Below are 16,445 nucleotides of genomic sequence, written 5' to 3' on the forward strand. Positions count from 1 at the left end.
CAGGACATTCTTCCCCCGTACAACCGGCAGGAAAGCCTTCAGTGCTAACCTGATTGCTCTCAGCTCCAAAAGATTTATGTGTAGTTTGGACTTCGATGGAGATCAATGACTGCTGATGGTACGATTGTTGGCATGAGCTGCCCACCCTGTGAGGGAAGCGTCCGTCACTACAGTTCTCTCTGGCCATGGCTGCCAAAAAGTTTCTCCCTTCATGAGATTTTCCACGCAGGCCCACCACAGAAGATCCTGAGAGACCCTGGGCACATGAAGCCGTTTATGAGGTGGGCTAGCACCTCTGGAGGAGGGACCTATTCCTTGACCTCGTGATCTGCACGGTCCTCTCTGGTAATTCTGAGAGGCTTGGCCTTGATTGTTCCCCCAGGCCTTTCTGTGATTTTGATTATAGCTGGAACCCCTCTGGCGAAATTGTCTGCGTGTACGATGAAAATTGCTGTTTCCCCTCTGGCCAGGAGGTTTATTGGTTAATTGGCCCAATGATTAGAGTGCATCATATTCTTCTTTGGCTGTCTTCAAGGCGTCCTCGGCGGCCTTGCCAAAGAGTACATTGGGTTCAACGGGCATGTTCATTACAGTGGGCTGCGTCATTGGCTTAAACCCGCATTAGGGTAACCAAGTGTGACGCTTAATAATGGTTCCCTCAGCTACGATCCTGCCAGCGTTGTCTGCGGCGTCAAGACTGCTTTTTAGCAAGCAGCTTGAAACTGCCCTTCCTTCTGCAGCCACCAGTGCTAATTGAGTCTTGAGGAGTTTCGGGGCTGATGAGAGTAAAGCTGAGACCTCATTCCATTTATGGCAGTTGTAACTAGCTAATAAAGTAGAGTTATTTGCTATCCTGGTCTGGAATGCAGCAGAAGAGGCCACCTTCCTGCCATTGTGTACAGCCTCTTACTTTCTTTATCTGGAATAGTCTCAGAGGAGGCTAGGGGAGTAAATGATCTTTTCCTTGTTGTAGTAACAACTAGTGAGTCAGGCTTTAGCTGCCCCCTGATGTACAGCAGGTCTGATGGTGCAGGTCTGAAAAGTTTCTCTATGCAGGGGTTCGCTGCCTGTGTCTGATTGGGCGTTTCCAGCGAGGGTTGTACCTTTTTCGCTGGACAGACTTTAGTAGGGGAATAAACTGAGTTGCAGCCTTTTTATCTCCCAAGACTTCATCAACGAAATCCTTGTCCTGTGGATCCTCTTGGGTAGATAATTGGAAATGTTCAGCCGCTTTGATAAGTACCTCATTCAAAAGAGGCTGATGGGTGAGTCTACAACAGGGGGGTCCTTATCAACTGGAGAGTCGATGTTGTACATGTCTGTATCTGGATCACCCTCATCGTCCTCATTATCCCCATAATAAGGGTCTGCGGCTTCTTGGACATACAGGTCTTCGTGATCAGTGTCCGGGTCATATAGGTCAATGACAATGGGGTCTTGCTCACCGGGGTGAGACTTCTTAGCACAAGGTTGAACAGGGTTCTGAGACCCAGAGGCTGCTGTTGTGGGGGAGTGGAGTGAAAACTTGTGAAGTAGCGAGAGTCTTTCTCATAAAAACTTGCCATTAAGGACATTCTTCTCATGACCCTACCTATATCTTCAGCTGACCATTGGGCAGAACTAGGAATGATCATTGCTTGAGGTGGGTGACCTAAATCTTCTGCAGTGGGTGGGACTACCTTAGAAGGTGTAGCCTTTTTCTTTAAGGCTGAAGACAGGGAATCCTGTACCTGAGGCTCCTTACTCTTGTGAGGGGACCTATCCTTTTGTGATTTATCTCTATGGGGGATCTTAGAAGAGCTCTTCTTAGACTCCCTTGATTTAATAAGGCCTTCTGGGACATGCTTTGTTAACTAAATGGGCTAATCACGCCTGTATTATTTTTTTTACCGGCATCGAAGCAGAACGTCGAATCTTGGCTACGTTCAAATCCAAAGTCTCGTCAGTTGACTCACGATCTTCAGGAATGTTTTTATCCACAACGTCTGTTCTGTCCTTCGACAGCTGGGGCCTGGCATGTGGCGATCTGGAGTGCCCAGAGGACAGCGATTCAACAGACCTCTGCCTAGACGTTGTGCGTTGCAGTTTGCTCGACACATCCGTCGAGTCTCGGCGGTGGGTTGAGAGTTTGGTGGAGGGGGTTGTGAGAGCACTTCCGCCGTCGGATGTCGCCCCCGTAACAAGGCCGCCGGCCTGTCTGTTGCGGTCGAGGGCCTGCGCTTGGGAAACCAGAGTAACTGCGTCGGATGCTGTGGCGTTGCTGCCGTCGCTGAAGGTCCCCTTCACTTCCATGGCCTCGAGATGCCTGGCGTTGGGCCCAGCGTTTAGTTAAGCGGTCCTTCAATGTCTTGGGTTTGAAGAGTCTACACGCTCGACAATTACCCTCAACGTGATCCTGAGGGAGACAAAGGTTACACACAAGGTGTTTGTCGACCCACAGGAACTTTTTATTGCACTTCAGGCACAATTTAAAAGGGGTCTTATACATAACGGAAAGGCACGGCAGCTAGGCGAGTGTAGTGTACGAAAAGGGGTATATACATTCTAAAATGTCCCCCCCCCTCTCTGCCTACTGTGAGGGCCGAAGTGGCCTTCCAAGGCCAGAACAAATCCGTCAACGAGAGTCTTCAACGGTTGTTTTTTTCTTCACCGCTGTCAGATGGTCTCGATAGTGGGTAAATATAGAGGATAGTAAGAAAAACTATTGGTAATTGGGAATAATAAATGGCGATGAGCTGAAAGGAGAACTCTGTGAAATCGCGTCTGTCTACGATGGCGGAAAAAACAATCTGAGGGACCTTGACACATGAAGGACCATGGGTACAGTGGACATCACACTAGGCATAGTATTACTGGTACGCCCTGTCAACGTCCCTTTTCGAATTTCAATAACACCTGTAATACTACGCGCAGCTTGCACTAGATGTCGGCCTATGCACAGCATGTGATCTAAGCAGATTCCACAAGCCTCAGAAATATATATACACACTCCCCATCAGGAAGCTCACAAACTAGCCTGCGACAATGAGAATGTTGAGAGCAAGGTTATAAACTTCCTGGAAAACTATCCCAATTTTCATGCCCCTAAACAATTAAACGGATTGTGAAACCGATCAAGAAGTAGCAGCTGCCGCTAGTTCAATAGTGGAATGTTGCAGTGCGCACCAGGACCGAAATGAGATAAGATATCAAAAATAAAAATGTGTGCACTAACTCACCTGCAGATCCATTATAGACATCAGATCCTGCCATTGCTGCTCCAACTCCAGCGGGGTATCTGTATCAGGAAGGAGAGGTGACAGAAGATCGTCCGAAGTCACTGAGGGCGTACTCTCACTCACATTGGAATCGGCTTCAATCAAACTGGAAGGAACAGCAGCTGGAAACTAGACATCACACATATATGGTTGGTTTTGGATTTGCACCAACATCAGAATTCAAGGAATACCATGCTAGTTTAAATTTTAAAAAAACCTTTTTGGGCGACTCAATTAGCATGCAGCTTTCTTGACCTCTGGCCTTCACCAGGTGAGCTGGTGCGTTCGTGACCCCCTTCGGTCTTGGTTTTGTTTATAAAAATCTAGATTGGTGTCCCCCCCCCTGCCCGCGCCCAGTGTGGTAGTCTCCCCTGTTCCTTCAGGGCTTTGGTTTCTCTTCCCCTCCCCCCACCTCCAGGCCCTCCCTCCACCCGTGATAGGCTTTTGGCTGCATTACAACGAAGGTCTAGCCACCGGCAATGCTAGTGCATGGCTTTTTTTTACTTCTGGCCTTCCCCAGGTGAGTTGGTTCATTCGTGACCGCCTTGGGTCTTGGTTTTGTTTATAAAAATCTAGACTGGTGTCCCCCTGCCGCCGCGTGCAGCGCGGTAGTCTCCCCTGTCCCTTCAGGGGTTTGGTTTCTCCTCCCCTCCCGCCTCCCAGCCTTTGTCCCCGATTGGTGCTCCATCTAGGTCAAAACTGACCCTCCGAGGGCAGCCCTCTGCCCATGCAGCCCCTACGGCTAAGGGCCCCCAAGGCAAAGGGCGGCTCCATATCGTGTCAGCAGGGGAAGCCAGCAGCCAGCCGTCAAGCATCAGCGACTAGTACGATAGGAGTGGCCTAGAAGCCCGTCCACATTCAAACTTACTTACACCTGTACAATACTGCGATTACTTCCACTGCCATCCTTTCTCCTACTATACAGGGCTCTCAGATCTAGCAGCATCTTGTATTTAAATTGCATTGTCTTCTATTCAAATTGCATTGCTAGGTATAGGCCTCTCTCCCACTATAAGGACTCGCAGATCTTGCTGTGCTTCGCCCTGTACACAAGGGTAGTCTTGTTCGACCTTCTACTCAAACTCCATTGTGAATCCTAGGCCTCAACTGCGCAACACAGTCAACTAGGCGCCATGTCACTCACAGGCCACAACAGTGTAGCTCCCCGGCGCACTTCTACCCCCAACAAGACCCACTGCAGTCTCTCACTACCTCCTCATCACACAGCCCACCCGCCTTCCACAGCACTCCTTAAACTTGCTTCCCTCACCCACCACTTTTCCCTCACCACACCTACCGGCCTCATGCTGTCACACTCTCCCCATCCGCAGATCCCGCTCTGCACAAATAAGAGCGACAAGATGGAGACTGATTAAAGAGCAGCCCCCACCGAACACACAAAGAATGCAGCAAGATGCCTATCATACTCCATCCGCGCCAGCAGCCAACCGCTGGCACCCCCACCCACATGCTCCCCACTCTACTAGACACCACCCCCAACTCCCACTTCCCCACCCTTCATGCAGCAAGAGAAGCTCTAGCCAATACCCCATTCACCAGAGAACCACCTACTCTCTCCCACACTCCCTTGACCACGCACAATACAAGGAAAGGGCGAGACCGCAGGCACCTAATGCCCCCCCTAGCATCACTCATTCTCCGACACAGTCCGCAACCACTGCCAAAACAATATAGGAGCGAAACCTCACCCAACCCAGTCCTAGCTTTTTTCACCCCCATCCTCCCTCCCCAACTGCTCCTCCACCCCCAGACTCCGCCTCTCCACTGACAGTCCCATGTCCCCCAACCACACCTGCTCCATCATCTCCCTCCTCCACCTCTCCCCATCCCCCTACCGCCAGTCCCCACATCAGACCGACCCCCCCCAAATCAACCCCACCAACATACTACCCACAAAGGCATCCCACCAAATATCTTGCACCCTCATCAACACCGAATCCGGCTCCAAAAATAAACTCCACATCTATGACCTCATCACAGATGAAAACCCAGACATTCTATTCATTACTGAGACGGGGTTCTCTGATGACTATGAACCCCTCGCACACAAGACCTTCCCACCTAGCTACATTCTCATCATCCGGAACAGATCACAAAGGGGAGGAGGGCTTGCAATACTACACAAAGACCAATTCAAGTTAATAGCCAAAGATACATCCACCAACACCACAGACTACAAATCCCTCCTGGTAAAACTCCAAATCGCACCATCTGCCTCACACACCTTCCTACTCATCTACAGACCCCCCATCCCCCCGGCTATAACAAAAACTTTGCAGACTCCTATGGCGAAGCACTGGCCGCCAACCTCATCCTACAGCCAACCTTCACCATCCTAGGAGATTCCAACATATGGGTTGATCCCCCATCCAACCCTATGACCACGGCATACAGACAGTCTTGATCCACTCAATCTGAAACACCACACCACCACTCCCATTGACACAAGACGCCACACCCTCAATGCAATTTTCTGCACCGAAAACATAATGCCCACCCCCGCACCTCCTACCATGGTCCGATCACTCAGCACTCTGTTTCACCATACCACTCCACACTGCGGTCACTGGTCAATGCCCCTCACGGCCACCACCACCCACCGCCTCTACTTTCCCACTACGGAACAAAGTGGTAATCACTCCAGATCTTGAAGTCTCACTCTGCAACTCCCTCAATTCACTCTTCCTCGTGGAAGGACCCCCAACAATAGACTTTTTCCACCTCTGGCTCACCAATGCCCTAAAACCCCTCAGCCTGTCAAAACTTACCTCGCCGCAGAGATCTGCACCAACACTGGGGTGGTTTACCCACAATCTCAAACCTCTCAGGCACCACCTGGAATGGACCTGTAGAGCCGACCCCTCAGCCCAAAAGAAAACTGCCCTTGCAAGGGCAACCAGAATTTACAGATCAGAAATCAGAAAAAGTAAGAAATCATTCTATGGCAACTGAATCCAAAATGCTCGCAGCCCAAGTAAGGAGCTGCATAAAAATCATAGCAGAAGTCAAATCCCCTGCATGCTCCCGCCTGGTAACTCCTAGCTTTCAAGCCCTCTCGCTCCACTTCTACAGTGCCACCAACGAAAGACAACGCAACCATCGCCAAACTAAAAATCCTACTGCCACCACCTACTCACCCGCAGCACCCCAACCAAACCCCCCCCCACAATCACAAACCTCTTTCAACTCCTTCTCTCCCATCACACACCAAGAATTCCTCTCACTTGTAGCAGCTAGCCGCCCGTCAGGGTCCCCAGAAGACCCGTGCCCACCCTCTATGCTCAAAGAAATACTAGCCACCACCTGTGCAGGTAAAATCACACGTGCAATCCTTAATCACTAACATCAGGATCCTTCCCGAGAGCCCTAAAAACATCCTACAACAAACCCATTCTCAAAAAACCAACCCTTGACCTACTCCTTGCCCAAAACTACCGACCTATCTCAAATACGCGTTTCATCGCCAAAGCGATTGACCATGGCGCCTACAAACAACTTGGGCAATTTGCTGAAGTCAACAACCTCCTAGACCCAGCTCAATCAGGCTTCAGACCACTAAGGGGAACAGAATCCTCCTCAGTCTCCATCTGGGATGACCGAAAAAGAAGGGCCGATGCAGATGGCTGACCTTTCCGCAGCCTTTGATACCATCAATCACTCAATTCTATCAGTCAGTCAGACTATTACAAACACTAGGAATAAAACGGAGAGCCCTCTTGTGGATCTCCTCCTTTATCTCTAAATAGTCACAAATCATGCACCTCGACCAGTTCACATCCATATCACATCCGGTCTGTAAAGGTGTACCCCAAGGAGTGCCCACGTCCCCGCTTATCTTCAACTTCTACATACAAACCATTCCTGCAATCATCCGCTCATACAACCTTACCTGCTACAGCTACGCAGATGACACCCAGATCATCCGCAAAATCTCAAACTGCGAAGGCTCAGGCAGCCTGGACCCATCATCATACCTCTCTGACATTGATCACTGGATGACGACCAACCACTTCATCCTCAACCCTGGGAAAACCGAAAACCTATTCTGCAGGAAACATCACTCATCTCCCCCCCCCCAACCAATCCCGTGGCCCGAACCACGAGGACAAGCACCGGCACCCTCTAAGGTGGTCAAAAACCTGGTATGTGAATTGGACTATATCCTCAGGTGGATTTTCCCCTACCTCACCTATCCTCACCGTTTCTCAGCCATCAACTCCATCATCCTCTCCCGGCTAGACTACGCAAACTGCCTCTACCTAGGAGCCCCAGCACCCCAACTAAAGAAACTATAAAGAATCCAAAATGCGGCAGCACGCCTGCTCATTAATCTACCTGCCAGAGAACACATCAGATCTACCCTGAGAGTCCTCCACTGGCTCCCCATTGCCAGACGCATCACTTTCAAAGCCAACATCGGCCCTGAATTCCTCAGAGACAAAATTGTCCCCTAGCTACCTTCCAGGAACCTCAGATCTCGCATGACATTTCACCTAGTTATCCCACCCGACAATTCCACAGGGCTTGGCGGTTCCTCTTTCTCTGTCCAAGCGCCAATCATCTGGAATTCCCTTTCTCTGCACATCTGCAACACTGAAATCCACCTGAAATTCAGGAAGGCCCTTAACACCTGACTCTTCCCAACACTCTCCTAATCCACTGCACCCTGTGAACACACCACTAATAAACTCCCCCGTATCATTCACATCTCGGGGGCCGACAGCTATCACAGCGATTTCACTTGACACACTACCACATATTGCTCAAACAGCACTGCCAGCCGACGAGTACTCCGGGTAAGCAAGCGGCTTTCGTTGCGACACACCTCATCCACTAATCAACCCACCCATAATAACACCTCCACCTGACAATCACAACCCAGGCGCCAGAAGCATTTGCAGCGATTTCACCTGACACACCACCACACATCACTCAAAAACCCTGCCAGCCAACTAGTACCCCAGGTAAGCCAGCAGTTTTTGTTGTGGCACACCTGCACAACCAGCACAGCGACTCCAGGTGAGCTGTAGGGACCCACTACTCTTGCCACCTTGTGGCCATCATCATGCCCCCAGGTGGCCCCAAACCCCCTATTGTTGCCCTGTTTCCCGTCCTCCATGGCTTCCCCCTGCCCTCCCTCCGGTCCTCCCTCATCCTCTGATCGGCCATTCGGCCCACACTGTGTTTGGGCCTGCAGCTCCACCGTGGGAGAACGCCATTACCAGCACGGCGACCCCAGGTGAGCTGCAGGGACCCTCCACTCTTGCCATCTTGTGGCCATCATCATGCCCCCAGGCGGCCCCAAACCCCCTTGTGTTGCCCTAATCCCATCCTCCACGGCTTCCCCCCTTCCCCTCCCTCCGCCCGCCTCCAGTCCTCCCTCCACCCATGATTGGGTGACTGTCTGGTCTTAACTGACCCAACTAAGGCAGCCCTGCGGCGAAAGGCCCCAAGGCAAAGGGCGGCCCATACAAAGGCGGCTCCAAGATGTGTCTGCAGGTGTCCGCCTGGGAAGCAAAGGAAACCAGAAACCAACAAAACTGAGTGTGGCATGGGTGGGGCGTAGAGCAATCACTCTACTCCAGAAAGACCTCACCACTCTACCTTACCTTCCATAGCATAAACTGCCATAGAATTACACCTTGCATACCTAGAGAGATTAATGACCACCAGCCTAAATCCATTTTTGGATGAAGTGTAAGTGTGGCATTCCACTACCCACTAGCATACTAACCAAGGTTAACTAGTGCCTCACATCTAGAGATTGGTCAAGACTACCCTGCATCACCTTTTAGACAGGTGTAACAATGTTAGCATGTGCCACACTTAGATGGAATTCTTAACTCTAGCTTCCGTCACACCCAGACAGGATTGTGAATGTTAGCATGTGCCACGCTTAGATGTAATTCTTAACTTAGCTGGTGTTGCATCTAGATAGAAGTGTGAGTGTTGGCATGTGCCACACTTAGATGAAACTGTGGATGACAAGTGCCACACTTGGATAGAATCGTGATCACTGGCCTGCCTCACATCTTGACAGAATATTGAAGATTAGCAAGTGCCACACTCAGATGGAATAGTGAATGATAGCAAGCATCACACCTAGACACAAATGCAAGGACAGCAATACCTAACCAATCCACTAACTTCATCCCTCTGCATACACCTCTCATACTCTAACCAAACAACCACAAACCTAAACACAGCAATCCGCACAAACTTCACTACAACAACAAAACAAACCACACAGACTTGCACAACAGCACACTACGACTACCGAATGTAAAACACCCCAAGCCCAGCCAACGGCCCACCGGGCTGAGGCTGCCAACAGCACATCACTGCTCTCTTGCACTTTTCCAGCTTATTCCCACGAACTCACTCCCCCTCTCCCTTTTTCAGAGCGGCAGGGGACCACTCCGGTGGCGATAGTGCGGGGTACAGATATCCTTTAACATTAACCCTGCCAGTCAACTAGTGCCGCAGGTAAGCCAGCAGTTTTTGTTGTGGCACACCTGATCCACTATCAACCCACACACAACACCATCCACACCCGCCTTGAGAAGCCTAGCCCCCCCCCCCCAAACCACCCATGCAGGATTCTTGAATTTAGGTGAAGCATCTTGTGATAAGGACCACTGCTTTTCTAAAACCTGGACAAGGTTTCCCGCTCGCTGCACAGGGTTTTTGAATATAGGTGAAACATCCATCTTTGTGTACTGTATGACGAAGCCTACTGCGTTGGGATGCCTGGGTCCCTCTCCCATGGTGCATGTTTCTCAAGTCTAGGCATGGCCTCAGTCTTTGTTTACCATATGCCTAAACCTACTGCACTGTGAAACATAGGTCTTTCTCCCACTATACATGACTCCCAAATCTAGATGTAGCCTCCATCCTCGTGTAATATACGTGGATACTGGCTACAGCGTGAAACCTAGGCCCACTGAAATAGGATTCTCAACTATAGTCCTGCACAACTATCGCTCCAGCAGAGCCATCTCACAGCCTATGGTACGTATATCTCACATCACAAGTGTGGACACAGGCCACAGGCACGGCCAAGCATTCATGCACGAGAGAATATGGCTACGGCTAAGCACATCCGGCCTAGTTCGCACATAGCTGTCCACACTGAAACACCTGACGTACCTCAACAACCTCTGCCACTAGCATACAGCGACCACCACCCGAAACGAACCCGGTATAGCTGGCCGCACATAGATTCTCTCAATAGCATTCCATCTCTAGCCCTCAACAGCAACCACCCACGTGTCTGACCTCTCTTGGGCTGCTTAGTGGAGCCTAGCCAGCCACACAAGTCTTAGAACGGCAACATGCACACATGCATCTCCTAAACTAAACCCTCTAGAATCACCAACCACGTCGACTACGGTCACCAAGGGCGTTCAACCAAGAAAAAAGCCCATTGAGGCCCCACAAGTGGGGAAAGAGCGCTATATAAATAACCAGATACAATACAATGTTCCCTGAATTCTGGGAATTCCATCACAGCAACACATTAGTCTTAAGATGAACACCACTTACCTCAGTGTTTTCTCCAAAAGGAAACGTGGCCTCCAGAAGTCTGAGGCATTCCTCCAGGGACAGGCTAGTTTGGTCCGCCAGCGTAGATACCTAAAGCATCAAAGAAGCCACCAAGTCATTATTTTCACCCTTTTGAGATTTTCAATACCAACAGATACCCAGCCACTGTTGAAAGACCTACCAAGACATTCTACATGCTTTTCAGCAGTTCCCCATCAATACATACAAATGCAATGTCTGAGCGCATCTTGCACTCTCTTCAGGTCAGACAAACACCACATGCAGGTCCAACTTTACAGGCATTTGCTTCAGCTATGTCCTAACAAACATTCAAAGGCAGTCATCTGAGTACTATATATCTGAACAAGGTGTACCATGAAAGATAAGTGGGGGAAATGAAGCTGGTTTATTCAACCTACCTGCACCGGCAGGCTCTCCCCAGTCTCGCCATCCACAGCTGCTCTGGTGCAGACTTCCTCCCCATTGAGCCTGCAATTGCCTGCAATCTCTTCTGCCAATTTACCCACATCACTTTCCTTCTGTCTGTTGCTGTAATCAAAAATCTCTCGTCCGGCCCCGAGATCAATATCCTGCCTCCAAAGGATGTCAATAAGATCCAGGTCCTGTGGGGGATGGATGAAAGAGGTTAGCACTGCTAGCACATTCACATCAAACCATGGCTCCGCCTTACCCCTGCCAACACATTCTGTGCCACCACCAAACCCACATAACCTTCATTACAGCCACAGCACTGCTAAGCATCAGCAGTCAAGGGACCTGCCTAGAACTTGTATATAAAGTGCAGAGGGAAGGGACACCCTCAAACTGGAAACATTATTTTTAAAAAATGTTTACCTTTTAAACAAGAAACGCAACAAAAAATAACACATTTAACCCAAACTTTACATTTCTTCATCTAAAATGTCTCACGGTTGACATTAAATGTCAGTCACATATGGCAAGCCAAATTACCTGCCAATCGATCCTAGTTCTTGTACTGTTAACAAGTACAAGATGCTCTCTAGTGGTTCAGCGATCAACTGTGGAAACCAGGAGACTAGACTATAAATCCAATTTCCTTCTAATCACGGTTGTGCCATCCCTGGTAATTCACGACTGGCTCCTCATCTCGCTCATTAGCTAAATCTGTATGTAGGCGTCAAAATCTTTAAATACTGCAACATTTACATAAATGCAACCATGAATGCAGTAACTGGTTGGAAGAAGGTAAAGGATATTCAAGGAAGGAAGGGCCATGTGAGGAGGCTGCCATTTGCTATTTTACACCCTACCGAGTATCAGAGTACCAGGAAGCTAGTGACAAAAAGATGCTGTTTAGACGATTGTGAAAACAAATGAAACTCAAATGGGCAAATGATCTCGAACAGTTGTCCATAGCCAAACCATGTCCGGCTTGACAGTATATCTGTGCATCCTCATCTACATTTTACTCTGAAGTGATCGGGAATATTTTTTGCACGGAAAACAAACAGATTAGTAATGTGAATATACTATGATCATTATTGTGCTAGCGGTGTGTAGAAAAGCCTGTTACAACAACCATAGCCTGATCCTCTGTTAATATACAGCAATAAATGACAAACTTTTTGCTGATTAACTTTTGGTAGAGGTTGGTGTGGGGTGCGATCACAGGACTGCATACATATAGCAGGCAAAGCGCTGCAGAGCTGCTGTGGGACGTTTACTAATGGCAGAAAACTGCTTACCTAGGATTTTAAGAAGGGAGCCCCACCATTCAATTGTCCAGCCAGTGGGCGCTACATACACTGTCAGAGCAAACGCTTACTCGATATAAAGGCAAATAAATATATTTAAAGTACTGAACTCGCTTCAGAGAGGTAGGGCATTGCACCCTACCCAGGCATTCGCGACAGGTCACCACGAACCACCAGGAAGAGACAGGTGAGCTGAAGCCTCAATGTTACCTCAGCTCACGGAGCATTTAGAGTTGGGCGAGGCTGCAGGGTGTATGCTTAGAACACCTGCATTAGTCACATAAAGCCATATTTGTGCCTGGCTAAACCGGTTCCTCCCCACCACACAGTTGTGTCCCAACAGTGTTTTGTAAGGTATAGCCATCAAGCAATCCCCCTGCCCCCCTCCAACCCCTGCCAATCGAATGAATGCTTGCTCCTCGAGCAAAGGGGCTTGGGGGGAGGTTGAGAACAATGATTTGCACGTAGCACAGGGACGCTGTACCTTGTGGCACGGTTAGTGATTTTTATTCATAATCGGTAGGTAGGTCTGCCCTCAAGCTCACTTGTCAATGCCTGTCTTGTTAAGGCAAATATGGGGCCAGAATCAATATGCAGCCAACACAGCAGGTGGATATACAAATCACTCTGCACTCGTCAGAAGAGATGCTTAGGTTTCCACCATCCCTACTGCTCATTTTAACATGCAAGGTGACCCATGAAACGAACAATTCCGTTTATATTGAGTTTACACTGCTCCTTTTCATCACCTGATCCTTTGTTGTATTTTTGCATATGGATTCCTCCTTTGTCCTGGTCCTTAGCCATCTCACCTGATCTGTAATTCTACATTCCCTCTCGCTAGTTCCCTCTCCGCACACCCACTGAATGGAAACCACTTGCAACTCCTCTGCAAAGCTCGACACTGGAAACGGCCCCCACCCCCCCCCCCACCGTGTTACACATTTCAACCTACTCACCCATGTCTGAACCATTCGCAATCATGCCATTGCACCCAAGGCCACATTTTCTGCTACCAACGTTTGTAATGTACGGGACTTCAAAAATTGGTTCCTTCTAACCATTTACAAAAACTGAGCTCATTCTATTACCAATCCTATCTATGCACATACCCCTCTTGATCCTCCCTAATCCCCACTTCAAGTAGAATTAGAAATCAGCAGGTCATGGGCCGTGTGTGAATCCTGCACCAAGGTCTGCGCTGCAGGTAACGTGATCTACTCATTTGCTTGTTTCACTGACCCATTGAAACCCTAAACCTCCGTAAAAGCCCTACTGAACAAACATATGCAAATCGATAGAGGCCAGATCCCCCCTTAACGCTCATCCCAAAGTAGCTTCAAATTGTGTCTTTTTTTGAAGAAGATGCGATTCTGGCAGAACTTAACCAATCTTGGCGATGATGCCGCGCCCTCTCTTGCGCAAAAGATTCCTCAAAGAAAACCTTTAAGCCCAATGGCGCCCATTGTCCAACCTAGAAAAGGCTCAAAACGTTCTCAGTATCACAAAACCCCATCATTCACTTTAAAAAAAAAACAAGAAATCGGTGTCAAGAACCGAAATGAAATTTCTCGAAAGACCGAGTCGACTGAACACTCATGTGAACGACCTCAGCATGATGAACCTCGTCAACTCCATGGTCTCAGACTTACCTGGCACACCTTCAAACCTCGCTCAGTTTACACCCATGGCAAGCCTTTCCGTTGATCAGTCATCAGAAGTCTCCTCGCCCGATTCTCCGACGGCGCTTGCAAACCTATTGGAGGCACATGAGGGTAACCATGTTACAACGGAGGCCGAGTATTGCAGTCCACATAAAGCCAGTGCCGGTTTACACCACACGTTACTGGAACTTACGACAGGATCCACCTGATCTCCCAACCATCTCGCCGTATAACATTTGAAAAAGACTCATAAGCCTACAAAATCGTAATTAAGGAAAACACTACTTCTTAGCAAGTCCACAAAATTTCTCATCAGTTAAATCTTTGAGAAAAAAATCTACAAAAGATATGCAACACGCACAAGAGGTGTCGCCCGACAACACGCTAGTCATAGCGACCGACACACCCTCCTCAACGGCACAGTCATATAAGAGCATCAGCGACAACTCTTGAAAGCCATTAGTGACCCTAAAACTACAGAGAACCGTCCCAAACACAAGTGTACCTAAAGCTTCGGACGATGCGCCCATTGCCTCCTTAGCCGATGTTCAGCCAGCATTTGTCTCTGATCAAAGCCTCGGGCCTACTCTTAACCAACCTTGCCCCCAAGCAGGAGCTGTACCTGGGAACATGGAAGATATTACCACCTTGTGTGCCAGCCTGCAACAAGAATGACCGCTCAGCTTCCGGTCCAGTGAGATCAATTTCTCCAACCTTGGTGATCAGAGCTCTTCATTCTCTCAATGAAGATCCCGCAGAAGTGTGTGATCTTACTGTCCGCAACCCCTCTTTACAGGCCCCCCATGAAAGACCCAATTCAAGAGCCAATGTTGACATGCGGGCCCTCTTAGGCAAACTTTAGTGGGCCCGTTCAGATCTCCCTCAGCACGTACCTCTGCTTACTAAAGGAGGAACCTTGCCAGAAATCTGGTACGGTCACTTAAAAAAAACGGCAGGTTTAACAATACGGGTATCGAATATTCAACATGAAAAAACACCCCATAGGAGGGTAGCTATGGCCGGATGTGTTCTTCATGGAGCCAAAGGACCTGATGAAAATAGCAACCATTATGTCACCGAAGTAATTTCTGAAAAGGACTCCCGCTTGTGGCGTGATTCGCACACATGCCAGAATGACGATCGACTCCCACCAACAAGTGACGAGCTTCCGTCCTTGCAATCTATTCTCCATCCAGCTGATTTAGACAAAACGGACTCTAAAAACTGTTCATGTCATGTCAACTTCCCGCCTCAACAGCAATTTGTGTGAACAGATCCAACGTTTTAACCATATTTGCGGAAATTCCCACACTACGTAGTATTTCTTCCTTTCACATTGAAAGGATCCATTTTCCAAATCATCTTCATGCAAACAAAGGTGTCATCCATTTTACCTCACGAGTATTGATGGGTCTAGTCCTTGGTGAAAAAGTTAAATTTCAAAGGCCTAGGCACTGATATACATCGATGTTCTGAGTCAACTTCTCTCCACAATGCCTTACGACAGTCTCCGATGCTTCCAAATCCATGCAACTCTGAAACGTGGTACAAGGGGGGAAAACCTGTGAGCAACTGACTACCAATGTTCAAAACTATGTTCACTTTGACCTTTTCCACCGATCGGTGGGGTGAAAATCGTAGTTGACGTAAGACCGGAAATAGAGAGACCTGTCAGTCTTCACTTTCAGCTTGTCTGCTTGAACACCCATGGCTTCGTACATCTGATCAACAACGTTGAAGCCTGGTACCTCCTTAAGGCCAACACAGTAATGTTTTTCCAAGAAACTTGGCTAATCAAATGCGGTTATTACCTATTCCATCAAGCAGCCATGTCTGGTGACATAGGTAGACCTTTCGGAGGGTTAATTACAGCAATACAAACTGGACATACTCCATTAGCCATGAAGATTGTAAACACCCCGTTTGGCATTTTGGTAGTCGAGATGCATTCCGAGGAATTACTCGCCCCCTTTCTTCTGGTGAACATATATTGGTACAAAGGGATAGCTAAACTTGATGACTTTCTACTGTCCCTGCACACAATCATCACACACTGGAGTCTATTGAACAGGTCCAGCTCTACCAGTCAGAGAGCTTAACGCGGACTGTCCTGGCACTCTGCCTGATCAGATCAACATAGTGTCTGCTCCTCATCTCCCTAAAGGTTTAAAGGCCAGGCCGGGCCTGGACTGGGCACTTGCTATGCACAGTCGAGGTCCAGG

The 16,445-nt window shown here is 48.8% G+C and overlaps 1 protein-coding gene across 3 annotated transcripts in view; it reads right to left on the minus strand.

Annotated features, from left to right (window-relative positions):
- The window catches only part of NFE2L1 (NFE2 like bZIP transcription factor 1), a 235,132-nt gene that overhangs the window by 95,206 nt on the left and 123,481 nt on the right, over nucleotides 1–16,445 (minus strand). For all 3 annotated transcript variants that reach the window (XM_069634629.1, XM_069634631.1, XM_069634630.1), the window contains exons 3-5: nucleotides 11,243–11,446; nucleotides 10,824–10,913; nucleotides 3,219–3,386 (exon numbers count right to left, since the gene is read on the minus strand). In XM_069634629.1, coding sequence (XP_069490730.1) covers nucleotides 3,219–3,386; nucleotides 10,824–10,913; nucleotides 11,243–11,446 — 462 coding nt within the window. The remainder of the gene's footprint in view (nucleotides 1–3,218; nucleotides 3,387–10,823; nucleotides 10,914–11,242; nucleotides 11,447–16,445) is intronic.

Source organism: Ambystoma mexicanum, chromosome 13 (assembly GCF_040938575.1).
Source record: "Ambystoma mexicanum isolate Mex_15411 chromosome 13, UKY_AmexF1_1, whole genome shotgun sequence".
In the NCBI taxonomy this organism is placed as follows: Eukaryota; Metazoa; Chordata; class Amphibia; order Caudata; family Ambystomatidae; genus Ambystoma; species Ambystoma mexicanum.